The following is a 16,580-nucleotide window of genomic DNA, read 5'->3' as shown; positions in this document are numbered from 1 at the left end:
CTCCACAATTCCAGTGGGAAATCATGCCAGTGTGAAACACGTTTAGAACAACATGGCATGCAGATGTCAGGACTCAACTGAACAATGCCTGGGGCTGCCTCTGGAGTTAGAGATGGAGGCCGCCCACAACCCTGGATCCTGGAACACCACAGCAGTGGGCCACGGATACATATTCAAGTGGACCTTCCAGAATAGGTGTTCGGGGGGTGTCCATTTTCCAGCCGCAGAATGTTTCATGAGATCTGTGATATTGAGAAATGTACAGAACTGTAAGGGTTAATGTTATGTCCAAATCAACCACTGGAGGGAGCTAGATGCAAAACAATATAGCATTGATGCTAAGCCTTCTGGGAGAGTGTTGAGGAGATGGCTAGGAGAAAGACTGCAGGAAAGCTAGTGTGAGTGAGAACAGATTATACTTATTGTATGAGTGTGGAGATTAGTGGTAGATGAGTGCAGATTGTATATTTATTGTCAATTGTTTATTATGTGAAAGTAAGAGATCAAATTTAATTAAGTAGTGTAAATAAATCTTTAGCTTTGTTTAATACAAAAGCTAGTTGTCGTCTTTGTGAACACTACGCCAACCATCCTAGGATCTGAACCACAAAGAACATCACAAGATCCATCTTTGCTTTCAGGAGGTCCATCTTCCGGCCTGAGTGCTCGCAGGGATCTTTCATAGTTTTCTTTCTTCAATAGTGGGTCAGTAATGTTGGATGCCTTTTCAATTTGGCGACCGATCACAATGGCAGACTACGCACCATCCAAGCCTGCCCCACCACTGAATACAGGATAAAACTGGGTGCATGACTAATGAGGTTGGGGCCAGAAGATTTGTTGTGTCTTCCCGCTAGCCTCCGCAGCACTTAGTCACAAGATGGGAGAATTCCACCTGTTGTCTCCAAACTCTCTTCACAGGTGGCTTGACAAAAGCCTCTCAGTTGTATAAAACCTGGGCAACAAGGGGTGGGCAATAAATGCTAGACTTGCCAGCATCACCTTCATCTCAAAATGAAAGAATAGGTACTTGAGAAAGGTTTGTAATGTTCTTTCTGTGTATATGCAGTTTTGGTATAACATTGCATCTATGTAATGCCTTTAAGATGGCAAAAAGTTCCAAAGCACTTTATAGGTGCATTATAAAAAAATGATGACAACAGGCCACCAGATATTTGGGAAAATGACCGAAACCTGGCGACAGAGGTAAATATTAAGGAGTGTCTTAAAGGTGGGAGAGAAGCAGAGAAGTTTAGAAAGGGAATTATTGCACGGTAGCATTGTGGATAGCACAATTGCTTCACAGCTCCAGGGTCCCAGGTTCGATTCCGGCTTGGGTCACTGTCTGTGCGGAGTCTGCACGTCCTCCCCGTGTCTGCGTGGGTTTCCTCCGGGTGCTCCGGTTTCCTCCCACAGTCCAAAGATGTGCAGGTTAGGTGAATTGGCCAATGATAAATTGCCCTTAATGTCCAAAATTGCCCTTGGTGTTGGGTGGAGGTGTTGAGTTTGGGTAGGGTGCTCTTTCCAAGAGCCGGTGCAGACTCAAAGGGCCGAATGGCCTCCTTCTGCACTGTAAATTCAATGATAATCTATGATTAATCTAGGACAAAGGTTCGGCACAACATCGTGGGCCGAAGGGCCTGTTCTGTGCTGTATTTTCTATGTTCTATATTTTCTATGGACATTACGAGCTTTACAGCTAAGGGCACTGGCACCAATGGTGGAGCAATTAAAATTAGGGCTGGTCAAGAAGGAAGACGTAGATGAGTGCAATTATCACTGGTGCTGGAGAAGATTGCAGATGTGTGGAAGGGCAAGACCATGAAAGGCTTTGAAAATGAGGATGAGAATTATAACATTAAGATGCTGGGTGAAAATCTTCGCCCCTAGCTGTCGGTAGCGGAATTCCCGGCGAGGTGGAGAATCTAACGGTAGTGAACCGATGCTCAAGCCCCCCTGTTGGCGTCAGGATCGAGGTCTTTTTTTTTAAAAAATAATTTTTATTAAAGGTTTTCATAAAATATCAATAACAAAATGAGAAAGAAAAAAGAACCCAACTGGGTTAAATACAAAACAGAATCTAAAAAAGCAACCCCCCAAACCCCTCCCCCCCGTACCTAAATAATAAATTAACATTAACACCCCGACTTAAGACAACAGGTGTATACACCCCCTCAGACCCTCCAGTGTAAATAACATAAACAAAAATAAAGTAAACCCACCCCCCGAGCTGCTGCTGCCATTGACCAATGTCTACCGTTCTGCCAGAAAGTCTAAGAACGGTTGCCACCGCCTAAAGAACCCTTGTACCGACCCTCTCAAGGCGAATTTCACCCTATCCAATTTAATGAACCCTGCCATATCGCTGATCCAGGATTCTACACTTGGGGGCGTCGTATCTTTCCACTGAAGGAGAATCCTTCGCCGGGCTACCAGGGACGCAAAGGCCAGAATTCCGGCCTCTTTCGCCTCCTGCATTCCCAGTTCCTCTGCCACCCCAAATATTGCGAGCCCCCAGCCCGGTTTGACCCTGGATCCTACCACCCTCGACACCGTCCTCGCTACGCCCTTCCAAAATTCCTCCAGCGCTGGGCATGCCCAGAACATATGGGTGTGATTTGCTGGGCTCCCTGAGCACCAAACACACCTGTCCTCACCCCCAAAGAACCGGCTCATCCTTGTCCCGGTCATGTGTGCCCTGTGCAGTACCTTAAACTGTATGAGGCTGAGCCTCGCGCATGAAGAGGAAGAGTTCACCCTCCCTAGGGCATCTACCCACGTCCCCTCTTCGATCTCCTCTCCCAACTCCTCCTCCCACTTACCTTTCAACTCCACCACCGAGGCCTCCTCCTCCTCCTGCATCACCTGCTAAGTTTCCGAGATCTTCCCCACTCCCACCCACCCCACCGAGAGCACCCTGTCCTGTACTGTGTGTGGCAGTAGCTGTGGGAATTCCACCACCTGCCGTCTGGCAAACGCCCTTACCTGTAAGTACCTGAAGGTGTTCCCGGGGGGGAGCCCGTACTTCTCCAGCTCACCCAAGCTCGTGAACTTCCCTTCCACAAACAGGTCCCCCAACTTTCGTATCCCTGCCCTGTGCCACCCCGAAAACCCTCCACCTGTTCTTCCTGGGGCGAACCGGTGGTTCCCCCATAATGGGGTCCATGCCGAGGCCCTAACTTCCCCCCTATGCCGCCTCCACTGCCCCCAAATTTTGAGGGCCGCCACCACCACCGGGCTCGAGGTATACCTCCTTGGAGGGAGCGGCAGCGGCGCCGTTGCCAGCGCCCCCAGACTCGTACCCACACAGGACGCCGTCTCCAGCCTCTTCCATGCAGCCCCCTCCCGCTCCATCACCTACTTGCGCACCATTGTCGCATTGGAGGATCGAGGTCTTAATGACCCATTTGAATCCACTTAGCGGGCTGGGCAGCATATTCCCCAGGCCCACGTGATTCTCTGGGCCAGGAATCACGAAGGCGAGAATTAGCACTGCTCTTGACAAGTGAGGCCCTGACCCGGTGGGCCTGTTGCCCTCCAAAATGCAAGTGCCCCTTTATTTAGGGGTCTCTGGGGGAGGGGGGGGGGTCTCTTTATTTAGAGAGTCTCTGTGGAGAGTCCCTTTATTTAAGGGGTCTCTGTGGGTGTGGAGGGGCAGGTCACCCCCATACTGGGGGGGATCCAGACAATCCAGTTGGGGACTGAATTGCGCAGCTGGGGGGAGGGGTGGCCAGCTGTGGAACCTAAGGAATTCCTTGCAATCCTCGCCATGCATAAATTTGCCTTGGTGTGGAGATTCTGACATTAGACTGAAGTGGGCAGAGTAAGAAGTCTTACAACACCAGATTAAAGTCCAACAGGTTTATTTGGAATCATGAGCTTTTGCCAGGTGAGTGAAGAGGTAGGTTACACAAACACAGCATATATGGACAAAGCCAATGATGCAAGATGATACTTTGAATGCGAGTCTTTGCAGGTAATTAAGTCTTTACAAGTCCAGACGGTGCAACTGAAGAGAGGGAAAATCACAGGTTAAAGAGCTGTGAATTGTATCAAGCCAGGACAGTTTTTCTGACTAAGGATTGGGAATCACTTCCTCATTTGCTAGGTGCAATTCAGCAACGGCGGGTGAACATAGTCTCCCAAACGGAGATTTTTGCCTACTGATCGACTGGGAGTGGGCACAGGTCAGCAAGAACAGGGGTGATGGTTGAATGGTTCTTGGTGTGAGTTAAGGAATTGGCAGTAGTGTTTTGTATGACCTCCAGTTTATGGAAGATCGAATGTTGGAAACTGGCCAGGAGCAGAGTGACCAATCGGCCCAGATTTCCTGGAAACTTCCACGTTTTGAGACCTGAATCCTGGGTTGTAAGCATCCGGGCAGCGGTTTGTCCTGTATATTCGAGCAGGTGCAATCTACCCACCTGCACATCTGCACTGCATTGCTCTCTTCCCTGTGGCCCCATCCAACATTATCACAAAGCACAATGCCCCATTATGATAGCATCCCCACCCACACTGCTCTGACAGACCATAAACCATCCCCCTGCCTCTCCCCCCCACCCCCCATCACTCTACCTCACTCTGAGAGGTTTGCCAACTAACCCCCGAACCTTCCCCCCCCCCCGCTTCCCCATTCCCCTCCACACTCAGATGCCAAGATATTGCTTAATTTATTTCCCGAGAGTTGATATCCCTGGCACGCAGTTAGGAATTTACCAGAATAGTCAAGTCTATAGGTAACAGAAACATGGATAAGAGTTTCGACAGCAGATGAGCTGAGCCAGGGGCTGAGTTGGATGATATTATGGAAGTAGAAATGGCCACTATTATTGATGCCATGGTAATATGTTCGGAAGCTTGCCGTATATGACACCAAGCTTGTGAATAGTCTGGTTCAGCCTCTGACAATTGCCAGAGAGGGGGAATGAGTCAGTAACTAGAGAACAGAGTTTGTGACAGGGACCAATGACTTTAGATTTCCCAATATTAAATTTATTTGCTCATCCACTACTGGAAGTGAGGCAAATAGTTTGACAAGTTAGAGTTCAAGGAGGGATCAAGTGAAGTGGTGTTGCTGCAAACCTGGGTTTATTTAATGTATACATGGAAATTAATGGGGAAACGCAATCGAGTGGCGAATCATGCATCAGCCGAAAATCGAGGCCGCACTAGGCGCCCACCAGTATGCCGTGCTCTGGGCCTCGAGAGTGGCATGAATGCGTTCCATGCCGCACACCTGCGTGGGATGTAAATAGTACAGTAAACACCATTGACATATCATTAACGGACCCAACCCAGCGATTTCCGGGCCCACGGTAATGCTCCGCCGCCACCAGGAGGAATTACGATGGTGAGGTTCACTTGTGATATTTAAAATTGGGAAACAGGTGCTGTCGCTGCTGAGGAGATAGAGTTGGTACGAAAAGTGTCCAATATCACTATGGTGTGCTGACAGTTGGGCCACTGGCCGGACCGAGGGCCAGGACCGGTGGGGAGTAGTGGGGGGTTGGCCAGGAAGTGGGCCATGAGGTCACTTCGCACACCGCTGACTGCCAATGTGAACGTAGCGCCACGGGTCGTATATTTGATTTGATCTGATTAATTGTCACATGTACAGTGAAAAATATTTTTCTACGGCCAAGGGAATGTACACAGTAGACAAAAAAAAATTATCGACAGAGTACATTGACAAATGGTACATCAACATAGTGTTCTTCAAACTTTTTTTCCGGGGACCCATTTTTACCAACCGGCCAACCTTTGGGACCCAACCCGGCCGACCTTCGCGACCCACGCCGGCCGACCTTCGCGACCCACGCCGGCCGAACTTCGCGGCCCACGCTGGCTGACCTTCGCAATCCGCGCCGGCTGACCTTCGCAATCCGCGCCGGCCGACCTGAACGACCCACCTTTTTCTCTTACCTTGTTTGCTGCTGATAAAAATGGAGGAAATGGTTTTGGGTCCCATTGGCCCTCGTATACGCTCCTCCAATGGAACCTGTTGGATAAAGGTGAAGCCTTCCGGTGTTGGAAAGTATGGAGTCTCCATCTGTCCAAAATTTTGCATTTTTTGCCGTAAAATTTTATTAAATAAAACCCCCGCAACTTGTAAAAATAAAAATTATATGAATAAAATAAATGAATAAAATGAATTTTAAAAACCCAAACTTGTAAACCAAAAAGCTGCGACCGTTAAAAAAAATAGCGGCCCCACTGCGCATGCGCACCCGATCATCGGCGCGCACGCGCATAGTTTTGCGCATACGCGCCGATGATCGAACACGGCCAAATTTCTTTTACATGTTCGCGGCCATTTTAAAGGCCGCGTGCAGTCGTCGTTATTAAAAGCCGGCTGCTGCGCGGGGATTTGCGCGATCGGGAGCGCCGCAAAGGACGGCTCCGCAACCCTCCCGACACCCGCCCGCGACCCACCCGCGGGTCGGGCCCCCGAGTTTGAAGAACACTGCATCAGCAAACAGTGATTAGTTACAGTGCGGAACAAGGGGCCAAATAAAGCAAATACATGAGCAAGAGCAGAATAGGGCGTCGTGAATGGTGTTCTTACAGGGAAAAGATCAGTCCGAGGGGGAGTCGTTGAGGAGTCTTGTAGCTGTGGGGAAGAAGCTATTCCTATGTCTGGATGTGCGGGTCTTCAGACTTTGCAATCTTCTGCCTGATGGAAGGGTCTGGAAGAAAGCAAAGCCTGAGTGGGAGGGGTCTCTGATAATGCTCTCTGCCTTCCTGAGGCAGCGGGAGGTGTAGACAGAATCAATGTGAGGGTGGCAAGCTTGTGTGATGCGTTGGGCTGAGATCACCACACTCTGCAGTTTCTTGTGATCTTGGGCCGAGCCGTTGCCATACCAAGCTGTGTTTATGGCACATCTGTAGACGTTTGTGAGAGTCGATTCAAGCATGCCGAATTTCTTTAGTTTCCGTAGTAAGTAGAGACATTGTTGGGCTTTCTTGACTGTTGCATCAAGGTGAGTGGGCCAGGACTGATTATTGGTGATGGTGACCCCCAAGAAGTTAAAGCTCCCCAGGCCAACCCCCTAGGTAGCCTCTGGCCCCAGCCGACCCATCAATGGGATGCACGCGCTCCAGCACAACTAGTGTCATCCCCTTGGCTGGGATGAGAGTGTATGGGGGGGGGGGGGGGCAGTGGAGTGCCTATATGCTGCTCCTGCTTGTCAGGCTCTCCAGTGCTGATCCCGACTCTGGTGAATAACATGCCAGCATTTGGAATTGCACGAGTTCTACATGGTTCCTTTGATAGCACATTAGGATGTCCTGTATCGCTCTGGGACCGGCACCACTTTCAGGGCCATAAAACTCACACGATTCATTCCCGGCGTCTGCACTCTCTCTGAAATGGAGAGTCCGGCCTATAGCGCAATTCTGCAATGTATTAAGGTTTCTCATATTTTGGAGCTCTCATTTTAATGTGCATAGTGGATTTCACAATATTCAGACAACCATGGATGCACAGACCTCTTCCTTGACTGTTGTTCAAAAAGTCTACCAAATAGAAGACCCAGGCTTGTTCCAGTCTAATGCAGGAATGTTTATTTTGATTAACTGAGTGGCCAAAAATGTTGGAGCTGGAGTTCAATGTGAGGTCACTTTCGATTCAAGAAAGAATATTTTCTACCAGTATCAAATCTTAAAGTTATTTTTTTTTGCCCTGGCCAGGATTTAACGAAAATGAAACAGAGTCCCATGTCGGGTGTGTGCAGCCGGGTGTTTCCAAGCACTCACAGTGCCAAGAATGACACTGCTATCATTCCTGGGCCTTAGCGTGGAACGCACCATCGAGGTCGCACTTAGTCCCATTGCCTGCACAAACGAGGTCCGCTCGCAAGAGCAGGAAGAAATCGTGGCGCCCCGATCTCTGAACCCCTCCCACCACAGCCTCCGTGACCCACCAACACCCCGGCTTACCAATGAAGGGGTCCTCAAGCAGCCTGCACCCCACCTCATAAGGGCAGGGCACCCCCGGTCCCTATCCCCAGTGCAAGCAAGATGCTACCTGGGCATCTTGACACTGTCAGCCTGGCAGTGCCCCTGCTGGGGTTGCAGTGCCAGGGTGGCACTGCCAGTGTGCCAGGTTGACAGTGCCATGGTGCCCAGGGTGGCATCAGGTTGCCAGGGTACCACCCTGCCAGAGCGTGACCAGACAAGGGCTCCCAATTGCCTCAGAGACCCCTCAAATGCCGATACGTACGCCTGGCCCACATTGGTGGAGACCAGTGCTAAACGGCACTTGCTCGGGATCTCCGAAGCACGGGCTTAGATCCCGCACCTTGGGTAACTCCGGCCCCAACATATTCAAGTGAACCTGACTGTACACTTGAATTTGCAAATCTGGATCCCGCCCATTGTGGATGGGATCCTGATCACAGCTCTTAGTGAAATCTCATTAGATCGCACTAGGCGTAAAAAAGCTTTAAATCGAGTGAGAGGCCTCTCACGAGATTTAACGGCCTCATCATGTCCTGAGTCAGGCGCTATTCCCATGTGCAATCCAAAGACAGACAATAATAATATTCAATTTCTAACCACGGTAACTACCAGGGTCGGTTACACATTTGCATAAAAATCCTAATTTCTAATTATTTTATTCCTTTCCGGGATGTGGGTGTCGCTGATTATGCCAGCATTTATTGCCCATCCCTAGTTACCCTTCACAAGGTGGTGGTGAGCTGCCTTCTTGAACCGTTGCAGTCTTTGAGGTGTAGGCTCACCCACTGTGCTGTTAGAGAGGGAGTTCGAGGATTTTGCCCCAGCGACAGTGAAGGAGCGGCGATATATTTCCAGGTCACAGTGGTGAGTGACTTGGAAAGGAAGGTGCAGGTGTTGGGGTTCCCAGATATCTGCTGTTCTTGTTCTTCTAGATGGTAGTGGTCGTGGGTTTGGAAGGTACTGCCTCAGGAACCTTGGCGAGTTACTGCAGTGCATCTTGTAGATGCTACACATGGCTGCCACTGTTCGTCAGTGGTGGAGGGTTTGAATGTTTGTGGAAGGAGGAGCAATCAAGTGGGCTGCTTAGCCCCGGATGGTGTTAAGCTTCTTGCATGTTGTTTGAACTGCACGCATCCAGGCAACAGGAGAATATTCCATTACACTCCAGACTTGTGCCTTGTAGATGGTGGACAAGCTTTGCAGGGGTCAGGAGGTGAGTTACTCACCGTAGGATTCCTAGTATTTAACCTGCTCTGGTAGCCACAGTATTAATATGTTCAGTAGTCTAGTTCAGTTTCTGATCAATGGTAACCCCCAGGATGTTGATTGTGGGGATTCAGCTATGGTAATGCCATTGAATGTGAAGGGTCAGTGGTTAGATCCTCTCTTGTAGGAGATGGTCATTCCCTGGCATTTGTGTGGCACAAATGTAACTTGCCATTTGTCAGCCCAAGGCTGGACATAGTCCAGGCATTTGGACATGGCGTCCTTATCTGAGGAGTCGCGAATCGTGCTGAAAATTGTGCAGTCATCTGCGAACATCCTCACTTCTGACCTTATGAGGGAAAGGAGGACATTGATGAAGCAGCTGAAGATGGATGGGCCTAGCGCACTACCCTGAGGAACTCCTGCAGTGATGTTCACAAATTCATTGAGAAGCAGTTAGTAGTTGATTAACAGGAAATTGTGCTGTTAGTATATGTTCTAGACATTCACTTCTGAAGACCTGAATACCTGCACTCTGTCATCTAATTTCCCTTTCAGTTGATACGTTTGACAGCACTTGTACAATAATATACATGCAAATTATTAAAATGCTGTAATTCTGTCACAATTAAGCCATAAGGAATATGTTGAATATTACAAGAATGTATTTTTCTTATATGCCCAGGCATTGTGTTGACTAACTGCATTTGTCTGCCCACTATCACCGTGGAGATATTCACCCATTTCAAATCATTGAATTAACAGATGCTTTAAACAGTGGACAAAAGGAAGGTCATAGGCATGCGTTAAATTTTCATCTGTTAACACCGGCAATAGTCAATTCTGGCTGTTCAAAGAAAAAGTATAGGAAATTGTACTTAATTTGCATTTTTAATAAAATTTTCAATAAATGGGCCAATTTTCTGTACAGCGAGAAAGTGGAAACAGACTTTAATTTATTAAATTGTACCTGTATATCTAATCTTTACCATATAAACATCTTTCCGGTGCCGCTTTTAATTTAATCTTAGGAACCTGTTGCTCTAAAAAAATTTGCTCATCACTGTCAGTGACCATGGTGTCATCGGAAGTGCTTTATAAAAACTGCAGCCTGGCCCTTGCTCAGTATTATCCTCCTATGCCTGCAATTAAAAGTTGACAAATCGATCGTACTGATTGAGGCACTCCAGAAAATGCCATCTTGAGCTCCAGTGGGCCAACAACTCCACCATTTATAACTTATTGCATAATCATATTTAACACAAAAGCTCTCGTTCTTAAAAATTTACCTACATTTATATTTAGTTAACGTAGAAATCAATTTTTATTTAAATTTCACAAAACCAGGAAAAACACTTCACACTAAAGACACAACCCTTTTCATAATTCTGAAGCAGAATGAAGAGATTCTGCTTTAGTGCTTTAATTTCTGTATAATTTAAACGTGCCTAAAAGCTCAGATAACCTAATAACTAACATTACATTTTAAGTGATTTTTGTTCCAGCTACCACGATATACCCAAGTTATCAATACATTTTAACATTGTGTTGGTGTGAAATATGCATCCTGAAAGTAATAAATCCTTAAATTACATGTTCACAGCATAAAAAATAGGGGCAGATAAAGGTTATACAGCCCCTCAAGCCTACTCCACTATTCAATAATGTTCTGTAGACAGCTTTAAAGGTAACTGTTGTGTGGGTCTGGCAGGAATATGTCATCATTGTACTGGGCTTTGAGTTGGAAAGAAGTCTTGTATAAATGCTCATTGGACAATATGTCAGGGTTTTTGAATTTGTGCCTTGCTCACTCTTATCACTATTCCATGTGGATTTTTGGAACTGTTTTACCTAATGTTGCATTTTGACTGTTTCTGTGAAATTCTGGCCTAAAGAGGGCAGCATGGTTTTGGACAGAGAGATGAAGAGAGAGAGAACTGGTCACATCAGCCAATCAGGGCAATGGTCTGACCTCTCTGACTCTGCGGAGTATTATGCAGAGAATGCCGGATGTTTTAGGTGCTTTCTGATTGGGCATTTTAAAGATGCCAGAAAAGAAGCTTGCCTGAAACTGAAAGGGCATTTATGTTTGAAAAAACAAATGACAATTTTCCTAAAATATCTAGTAATGGTGGAGACATTTATGCCACAGCCTCTCTTGGCTCTCGGAGAGCCGGCGATGATTTCAGAGAAGTCATTTGAACTTACTTGGTAATTTTATATTTAAATGTGAAAGTAACCTTAAAGAATGGGAAACAAACAACTTCACAAACTGTGTATGTGACATCATTTCTATGAAAGACTGCATGAGAAAGCCACAAGTACAAATCAGACATTTTTCTGCACATTTATAAGCTTTAACTGAAGTCCCCTTTTGTGTTTATAAGATGACTCACTTGCTAGGAAGGTCCTTGAGGAAAATATTGGGAATTAATTTCAAAGACAATTGACTACTTAATAATAGCTTAATAGTAAATGCTTTAAACTAGGATATAGTACCGCTGATATTTCAGTGTATGTACCAAGTATTCACTTCTCATGAACCTGCATAATTGCCCCCTATTTCGGTTTGAACACTTCGGTGTCTGTTTTTCAGAAGCTTATTGCACTTTGGACAATTGGTTTTAAGTACATCTTTGTTCCTGTATCTTTTTAACTTAATTAACATGTTTTGTCGGGTGTCAGTTAAATGGCTTGAATTGTTCAGTATTCTACAGGCATATGAAAGGCTTCTTTGATCAATATGATCAAAGGGGTCGCAGTTATCTCAGACATCCTGGTAATGTGGCAGACCCCATTGAGATGTGTGCTTTTATCACTGGGCCATATCTATTAAATTTATTTTCCGTCCCTACATGGTCAGGTTAATTACCGCAGAAATCTAGAAGAAATCCTAGTCAACAGTGAATGTCGTGGCCTGTTGTCATTTCATCTTCTTCGCAAGGCTAAAATATCAATGTCAGTGAGGAAACCCCATCTCTTCTTATTGGAAATTTGACTGTCAAGTAAGCCAAAAAAGCACCAATACACTAAATTAAGCACATATATACAAGCCATGGCACTTATACTGAACTTTTACAATTTGTGCAAGCTAATTATATAAAGGACCACATCTACAATGGAGGATGCTTTCCTTGAGCTAGTTTGGCACAAACTACATTTAACATCAAGTTTGCTAATTTTACATCAAGATTAAAGTCTGCCACTTAAACAAAGGACAAAGAACAAGGAAAAGTACAACACAGGACCAGCCCCTTCAGCCCTCCAGGTCTGTGCCGATCATGATGCCCTAACTGCAAACAAAACCTTCTGCCCTTACTCAGTCCGTATCCCTCTATTTTTTCCCTATTCATGTACCCATCCAGTTGCCTCTTAAATGTCGCTAATGTGCCTGCTTCCACCATATTCTTTGGTAGCGCGTTCAAGGCACCCACCACTCTCTGTGTGAAAAGCCTACCCCGCTCATCTCACTTAAACATTCTCTCTCACACCTTAAACCTGTACCCCCTTGTAATTGACACTTCCACCCTTGGAAAAAGCATCTGACTCTCCACCCTGTCTATGCCTCTCATAATTTTATAGACCTCTATCAGGTCTCCCCTCAGCCTCCGTCTTTCCAGTGAAAACAATCCTAGTTTATACAACCTCTCCTCATAGCCAACATCCTCAAGACCAGGCAACATCCTGGTGAAATTCCTTTGCACTCTTTCCAAAGCTTCCACGTCCTTCTGATAATGTGGTGACCAGAACTCCACACAATATTCCAAATGCAGCCTAACCAAGGTTTAATACAGCTGCTGCACGCTTCCCCAACTCTGTAACTCATTGCCCCGGATGATGAAGCCTTTTTATAATGGAATGAATATCCCGCTTCAAATTTAAAACAATGCTTTCTTCAGCTGTGGAATGTTTTAATAGCGTGTGTGAACACCACAATCCATCAAAACTGGTGTTCATGAGGTTGATTCACAGGATTGTCTATCAACTAGTGGCGCCACTCTTGCTTGCTCTGCCATTCAGTTAGATCATAGCTGGTCTTTTTTCTGAATTCCATTTGCCTGCCTTCGTTCAATACCTTTTCCAAACAACAATTGATCAATCACAGTTTTGAACGTTTTAATTGATCGAGCCTCAACAGTTTTTTCAGAGAAAGAGTTCCAGATTTTCATTACCCTGTGTCAGATAAGTACTTCCGGATTTCCAATTGAACAGGCTAGCTCTAATTTTTAGGCTATCGCTCCTTTGTTCCGGTCTCCCCATCAGAGGAAATTGTTTCTTTCTTTCGATCTACCCCCCAGGTGATGGTAAAAGTAGACTGTAACAGGAGTGGTCAGGGATAGGGGAGAACCAGTAACCCAGATTAACTGTCACTTGGTGTTTCTGTTACACAGCTGCAACTCTCTTCCAGTTTTCGGATTCCTATCAGTGCAAGTAATTGTTACTTCTTAGTTTGTAATTCCCAAGTCATGAAAAAAAAATTTATATTTAAAAATTACTTTTCTTTAGGGAGCAGTGACCCATTTTGTGTGATTGAACTGAACAACGACAGACTGCAGACACATACTGTCCATAGGAGTCTCAGCCCTGAATGGAACAAAGTCTTCACTTTGTGAGTATGAGCACAATGGTTTTTGCGTGCATTGTGCATAATAATGTCCATAATAAAATTCCTTGTCCCAATGAACAGCCTTTAACAACATGTAAAATCAGTGTTAGCAACACTAAGGAAAGATGTGCCCTCACTCGTGCAGTATACAGTCATAGCAAAGTGATAGGATTATAGTTCCAAACTTGATTTCCAAATAGTTAAACTTACATGCCAAACAAATATTAATGAAACTTAATTTTTAAAGTGAATTGATCAAGTATTGATCAAGGGAAATATTGCAGTGCTGCAGAAAGAGGATCTCCAAGAGGGATCAAGGACATAATCTATTTGGCTGGAGCTAAAGGGCAAAAAGGTGTGCATTACATTGCGTGGTGTAGTCTATAGGCTACCTACCAGTGCGAAAAATGTAGAGGACCACATTTTCAAGGAAATTACAGAGAAGTGTAAGAATTGTACAGTAGTTTAATGGGGGACTTTAATTACCCGAACACAGATTGGGGTAGTAATAGTTCAAAATGCAGAGAGGGACAAGAGTTCCTAGAGTGCATGAAGGAGAACTTCTACAGCTGTAATGTTTCCAGTCCAGTGAGAAAGGAGGCATTGCTGGACCTGGTTCTTGGGACTGAGGTGGGCCAAGTGAATAAAGTATCAAAAGGTTAATATTCAGGGGGAGGTAATCTTAGTACCGCAAGGCTTAGATTGGCTATGGAAAAGGACAAGGAGCAATTTAGAGTAAGAATAATTAATTGGCAAGAAGCCAACTTCAACGGGCTAAGAATGGCCCATTTCAATTGGAATCAAGGATTAACAGACTAAAGTGTAACTGAACCAGGGGCTGCCTTCAAAGAAGAGATAGTTTGAGTCATGATATATTCTTACTGAGGGGAAAGATGCAGCAAACAAATCCAGAGCTTCCTGGACGAAAAAAAGATGGAGAAAATGAAAATGAAGAGAATCATGATGTGATTCATTTTGGTAGAAACAATGCAGAGGGACAGCATAAAATAAAGGGTACAATTCTGCAGGAGCAGAGACACTTGAGTGCATACCTGTACAATTCATTGAAGGTGGCAGGACAGGTTGAGAGAGCAGCTAATAAAGCATACTGCAATTTAGGCTTTATCAGTAAAGGCATATAATACAAAATCAAATGGATGAAAAACAACAAATACCTTGATGGTATTACATCTGAGGTCTCCAAAGCTGATGGCTTTATCTTTTTTTTAAAATATATTTTATTGAAAATTTTTTCCAAACAAAAATTCTTTCACTCTTACAAAGCAAACGTAACAGTAAAGAAAGTTTAACAATAAACAAATAACTAAACCCCATAATCGTTTAACATAAACTAAACCCTCCACCCCCCCCCCCTCCCCCCCCCCCCCACCCCCCCCGGGTTGCTGCTGCCGGTCACCTGTCTTCCCTCTAACGTTCCTCTAGGTAGTCGAGAAATGGCTGCCACCGCCTGGTGAATCCTTGAGCCGATCCTCTCAGGGCAAACTTTATCCGCTCCAATTTAATGAACCCCGCCATATCGTTTACCCAGGCCTCCAGTCCGGGGGGTTTCGCCTCCTTCCACATGAGTAGGATCCTACGCCGGGCTACTAGGGACGCAAAGGCCACAACGTCAGCCTCTTTCGCCTCCTGTACTCCCGGCTCATCCGCAACTCCAAATAGAGCTAGCCCCCAGCCTGGTTTGACCCGGGCCTTCACCACCTTCGAAATCACTCCCGTCACTCCCTTCCAATACCCCTCCAGTGCTGGGCACGCCCAAAACATATGTGCGTGGTTTGCCGGGCTTCCGCCGCACTTCCCACATTTGTCCTCCACTCCAAAGAACCTGCTCAATCTTGCTCCCGTTATGTGTGCTCTATGTAGCACCTTGAATTGAATCAGGCTAAGCCTGGCGCATGAGGAAGAGGAGTTTACCCTGCTTAGGGCATCAGCCCACATACTTTCCTCAATCTCCTCCCCTAGCTCTTCTTCCCACTTTCCTTTTATTTCCCCACCAACTCCTCCCCCTCTTCCCTCATCTCTCGGTATATCTCTGACACCTTGCCCTCTCCGACCCACACCCCTGAAAGCACTCTGTCCTGAGTCCCCTGTGTCGGGAGCAGCGGAAATTCCCTCACCTGTTGTCTAGTAAACGCCCTCACCTGCATATATCTCAGGAAGTTTCCCCGGGGCAACTTATACTTTTCCTCCAATGCTCCCAAGCTCGCAAAAGTCCCATCTATAAATAAATCTCCCACCCTCCTAATTCCCAACTGGTGCCAGCTCTGAAATCCTCCATCCATTCTTCCTGGGGCAAACCTATGGTTGTTCCTGATTGGGGACCCCGCCAGGGCTCCCCGCACACCTCTCTGTCGCCGCCACTGTCCCCAGATATTCAATGTTGCCGCCACCACCGGGTTCGTGGTAAACTTTTTTGGTGAGAACGGTAGCGGCGCCGTCACCAGCGCCTCTAAACTCGTCCCTTTACAGGACTTTCTCTCCAGTCTTTTCCACGCCGCTCCCTCTCCCTCCATCATCCATTTACGTATCATTGCCACATTGGCGGCCCAATAGTAATCGCCCAAGTTCGGTAGTGCCAATCCTCCTCTGTCCCTGCTACGCTGAAGGAACCCCCTCCTTACTCTCGGAACTTTCCCTGCCCACACGAAGCTCGTGATGCTCCTGTCTATTTTATTGAAAAAGGTCTTAGTGATTAGTATAGGGAGACACTGAAATACAAATAAGAACCTCGGAAGGACCATCATCTTAATTGCCTGCACCCTGCCCGCCAGCGACAGAGGCTGCATGT

The 16,580-nt window shown here is 46.2% G+C and overlaps 1 protein-coding gene across 5 annotated transcripts in view; it reads left to right on the top strand.

Moving 5' to 3' along the window:
- The window catches only part of mctp1a (multiple C2 domains, transmembrane 1a), a 1,185,582-nt gene that overhangs the window by 716,604 nt on the left and 452,398 nt on the right, over positions 1–16,580 (top strand). For all 5 annotated transcript variants that reach the window (XM_072516301.1, XM_072516303.1, XM_072516302.1 and 2 more), the window contains one exon: positions 13,675–13,777. In XM_072516301.1, coding sequence (XP_072372402.1) covers positions 13,675–13,777 — 103 coding nt within the window. The remainder of the gene's footprint in view (positions 1–13,674; positions 13,778–16,580) is intronic.

This window comes from Scyliorhinus torazame, chromosome 9 (assembly GCF_047496885.1).
Source record: "Scyliorhinus torazame isolate Kashiwa2021f chromosome 9, sScyTor2.1, whole genome shotgun sequence".
Classification (NCBI taxonomy): domain Eukaryota; kingdom Metazoa; phylum Chordata; class Chondrichthyes; order Carcharhiniformes; family Scyliorhinidae; genus Scyliorhinus; species Scyliorhinus torazame.
This window is presented reverse-complemented; position numbering and strand designations above follow the sequence as displayed.